The sequence below is a fragment of the Ornithodoros turicata genome, chromosome 1 (assembly GCF_037126465.1).
Source record: "Ornithodoros turicata isolate Travis chromosome 1, ASM3712646v1, whole genome shotgun sequence".
Classification (NCBI taxonomy): domain Eukaryota; kingdom Metazoa; phylum Arthropoda; class Arachnida; order Ixodida; family Argasidae; genus Ornithodoros; species Ornithodoros turicata.
In genome coordinates this window covers 121,420,686-121,425,327 of record NC_088201.1, presented here as the reverse complement: position 1 = coordinate 121,425,327, position 4,642 = coordinate 121,420,686, and the positions used below count along the sequence as shown (strand labels likewise).

The window sequence follows — 4,642 nt, the reverse complement described above, 5'->3', positions numbered from 1 at the left end:
CACAGTCCACCCAGTCCCAGTTGCAACAGGGCCAGTTCAACTGGGACTGGGTGAACTGTGTTATCGAACAGGGACCAGTTCGATCAACTGGTACCAGTTGGCGCAACTGCTTTCTGGCCGGTCCCAGTCTCAACTGGGACCGGTTGCAACTGGGACTGGGTGAACTGTGTTATCGAACAGGAACCAACTCTCCCAACTGGTATCAGTTGAGCTGAGACCGGTTGAAGTGGTTCCACTTGAACTGGTTCCTATTCGATAACACAGTTCAACTGGTACCAGTTCAAAAAATTTTCTCCTGGGTAGGCAGCTGGTAAGGCTGACAGGAAGGCAGCAGGTAAGGCTGAAAGACGTCAAATCCAAAGTGTGTTTTCCGGGTTTTAGTATGGTGCCCACTAGGGCCTTCTTCCACCGAGCAGGGACTTGTCCATCCCTCCATGATTGGTTGTTGATCTCTAAGATGACCAAAAGGCAGGTGTCATTCCGGTTACGGAGCGCTGGATAGGTGACCAATTCCGAACCAGGTGACGACTTTTTCCGAGAAAAACGCATGGGCCGCCTTGAGCTCTGCAAACGTGAAGCCTGCATCCATGTCGAGGTCAGAAGATGGAGGAGCTTGGTTAATAGCGCTTTGTAGCTGCAAAACATGTTCCTGAAAGCCTGGACATTTCGCAGCTTCGGAACTCGCTCCCATGGTCTTGCAAAATTCGTATGCAACTTCCTTCTCAGACTTGGTAATCAAGAGAGACAGAGATCGCAGTGGGCTCTTCGCTGGAGGAACTTCCCTGAGGCTTCGAGCAACTCGCCATACCATCGCAGTACAGGTAAAAAGGGTCAGAGACGCACAGAACTGATGTCATCTACGTGCATCTACGGCCTTCAGGGCCGTTTGTACCATTACGTTCGCACGACGTGCATCCTGAACATCACTCGGCCAGATCGCCGAGTCTTTCGCTCCGTCCGTCTCCTATACACACGCCAGCGCTCCATTGCCGGATCCGTACCTGCATGAACCGCAGCGACCTAAGCAGCCGTGGTGGAAGTGAACAATAAACAAATACAATACAAAAAACATACTATTCTCTCTATTGCATTGACGGAGAATGTGATTTGGAAAAGATTGTCTAGACATGTATCCAGATACCCCAGCACCGAAACATGTACGAGGTGTGTTCAAAAAATACACGGACTGTTTGAATTGCACGGCTCCAGTTGGTTTCAGGGGAATCCGCTTGGTGTCGCTAGATTTCTATACATCAGCTGATGAAACGCCGTTTTCCGATTGGAGAAATCTTCATTTGTTGGTTAGCTACGCGGTGTTTCGTGAAGTCTGTTCTTTCCGTTTGTCGGATGTCAGAATGAATGACCTGAGGGAGCAACGACTTGCCGTGAAATTTTGTGTTAAACCTGGAGACTCTGCGACTGAAACATTTGCTATGCTCAACACGGCTTACGGTGATGTTGCTATCAAGTGTACGGCATGTTTCAAGTGGTATGAACGTTTTAAGGGTGGTCGACAGTCGATTGAAGACGACGAGCGTCCTGTACGTCCTTCCACGTCAACTGACGACCCACACGTCCACGAAATCAACACCCTGGTGTGGGGAAACCGACGTCTGATCATCAGGGAGCTTGCTGAAGAGTGTGGGATATCAGTAGGATCATGTTACAAGATATTGACCGAAAAATTGAGGATGCACCGCGTTGCTGCGAAATTTGTGCTACGCCTGATGACAGAAGACCAAAAAGCCAATCGCGTCCGGGTTTGTCAGGAACTGCTTGATCGTTCAGAAGAAGATGAAGACTTTTTTTCCATGATCATAACAGGTGATGAATCATGGGTCTACGGTTATGACGTTGAAACGAAGGTCCAATCATCCCAATGGGTGGGTGAAACGTCCCCCAGACCCAAAAAAGCTCGCCAAGTTCGATCCAATGTCAAGGTTATGCTGACGGTTTTCTTTGATGCCAAGGGTATTGTTCACCACGAGTATCTCCCCCAAGGCTCCACAGTGAATCAGACTTACTACATTGAAATTCTGAAACGTCGGAGGGACGCCATCCGTCGCAAAAGGCCAGAAATGTGGAGGAGTGGCGATTGGTTTTTCTATCAACGCTCCAGCCCATTCAGCCCTCAGAACTCAGGAGTTCTTGGCCAAACATTCGATCACTGTTCTTCCCCACCCCCCCTACTCACCTGACCTTGCTCCTTGTGACTTTTTCCTGTTCCCAAAACTCAAAAGACCCTTGAAAGGAAGAAGATTTGAGACAGTTCCCGAGATTAAAGCAAATGCGATGAAGGAGATGAAGGACATTACAAAAGAAGCGTACCAGGACTGTTTCAACAAGTAGAAACATCGTTGGGATAAGTGTGTCCGTTCGGGAGGGGAGTACTTTGAAGGGGACATGTGACTTCTAAATAAAGTACGTTTTGTTTTATGACGTCAGTCCGCGTACTTTTTGAACACACCTCGTATTGTATGAATGATTTAGCTAATATTGTGACAAAGGCTAGCGTGTCTGCTGTGCATCTAAACATTCGGAGTTTGGCAAAGCACTTCGATGAATTAAAAATAGTTGTACAGAGTGTAACACCTGCAATAAGATTTATTGTATTGTTGGAAACCTGGTTAAATAATGCCAATGACTCATTCTACTCCCTAGAGGGCTACAATGTAGAATTTACGCATGGAACCACACTGGCACATGATGGTGTTGCCTTATATGTTAAGAATGAAGTCTCTTATATCCCACGGACAGATATCAATATCAGTCTAGACCTCTGTGAGTGCCAATTTATAGAAATTCCTAATGCTTCTACGCATATATCTTGGCCGTGACTTAACATTTGCTAATCGGCCTCTCGTTGTTGGTGTTGTGTATAGATCTCCAACTAAGTAATGCCTCTGCGTTTCTTCAAGCACTGGATTGTGTTCTACATGACCTCACCCTTGCGAAAATGAACGTAATTTTCTTGGGTGACATTAATATCGACCTGCTTTGTAGTAACTCTACCAGTAACCACTACCAAGAAATACTCTCGAACCATGGATTTAGACAGATACTTGATGCTGCTACTAGAGTCAGTATACAAGTACAATACAAGTACACTGATAGATCACATTATCACTTCCTTTATCACAAATCTTTATTATCACAATCTTTTTATAGAAAACTTGAACTATGGCATAATAGCATGCGACATTTCGGACCATGATTTGATATATGTAGTTCTTACCAGTGAGCATTCTTGCTATACCAATTATAAAAGGCGTTCTTTTTCAGACTACAGTATTGCTGAAAGTCACTTGAGAGCACAGGCATGGGAGTTCAGCTGCTATGACAACGTCCAAGACAAATTCACCTACTTCCACACGCCCTAAAGAACATTGTATCAAAATCTACTAGATGCACAGCAAAAGAAGTACCCCTCGTAAAACGTGGGTTACAAAAAGTCTGTTAGTATCCATAAAACACAAAAACAACTTGTATAAGAAGTGGAGGATGCACCCTGAGAATATGACTCTCCGCGTTCGCTACACTAAATACAATAGCATATTAAAAAGGGTACTTAACGCTGCCAAAGAGAAGCACTTTTCTGCCTCTATAAGTGAATGTGCCAAAGACACTAAGAAGGACTGGAAGGTAATTAACATTGCTATAAACCGACCTACTAAGACCTCAAACGAGATTTCATCCATCATGGATGAACAGGGGAAATTAGTTAGTGACAAAGTCGAAATAACAAATGCATTTAACAAGTATTTCTCTAGCATTGCCAAACATATGGATTTCCTTCCTGCCACAGACGGGCAGCTCTTTTCCGTCCTAGGTGACCCTGTAACTTGTTTTATCACCCAAGTCACTGACGAAGAAGTTTCATCTGTGCTGGGTGCTCTCCGATGTAAAACATCCACAGGGTACGATAACGTTCCTGCTAGCTTGCCAAAGAAGTTCCGCCACTTGCTTGCTAGTATCATCGCTGACCTTGTCAATGAGATGTTTACTAGTGGCGTCTTTCCCAAGGAACTAAAAGTAGCTCGAGTTGTACCCATATATAAAAAGGGTTGCAAACTCCGTCTTGCGAACTATCGGCCCATTGCCATATTGTCTGCTCTGAGTACGGTGATTGAAAGACTTGTGTTGAGGAGGCTTGAAAGTTTTTTGAAAGATGCAATATATTAACTACATCCCAGTTTGGCTTCAGAAAAGATAACTCCACGACGTTGGCTCTCGGTAATGTCACGGAAATAATTAAGCACAACATAGATTCGAAGCTGCTCACTGTGGGCATCTTTGTTGACTTGCCCAAGGCGTTCGACCTGATCGATCATAACCTCTTACTGCTAAAAATGCAAAAGTACGGAATACGTGGGGTTACCTTAGAACTAATTAAGAGCTATCTTACTGACACAGAGCAGTTCGTAGCAATTGGAAAGCACGTGTCACAACGCAGCCTCTGCGGAACCGGCGTACCACAGGGCTCGATTTTGGGCCCCTTTTTATGCTTGGTCTTTATTAATGACTTGCCAAACTACCTGCATGAAAGCTGTGTCCTATACGCGGATGATACGAACATCTTCGTCGAGAGTAAAACACCTGACGAGCTGTTTAAGCGAGCGAACAACGTGCTTGATACATAACT

At 45.0% G+C, this 4,642-nt stretch overlaps 1 protein-coding gene across 1 annotated transcript; it reads left to right on the top strand.

Annotated features, from left to right (window-relative positions):
- Window positions 1-1,355: 1,355 nt before the first annotated feature.
- LOC135384550 (protein GVQW3-like) lies at window positions 1,356-2,198 on the top strand. Its single transcript, XM_064613749.1, has one exon. The coding sequence runs from the start codon at window positions 1,356-1,358 to the stop codon at window positions 2,196-2,198; it is 843 nt and encodes a 280-aa protein (XP_064469819.1).
- The last annotated feature ends 2,444 nt before the right edge of the window (window positions 2,199-4,642 follow it).

Excerpts from the sequence above, each read along its gene's own strand:
- LOC135384550 (XM_064613749.1), top strand. The coding sequence starts at position 1,356 with ATGAATGACCTGAGGGAGCAACGACTTGCCGTGAAATTTTGTGTTAAA.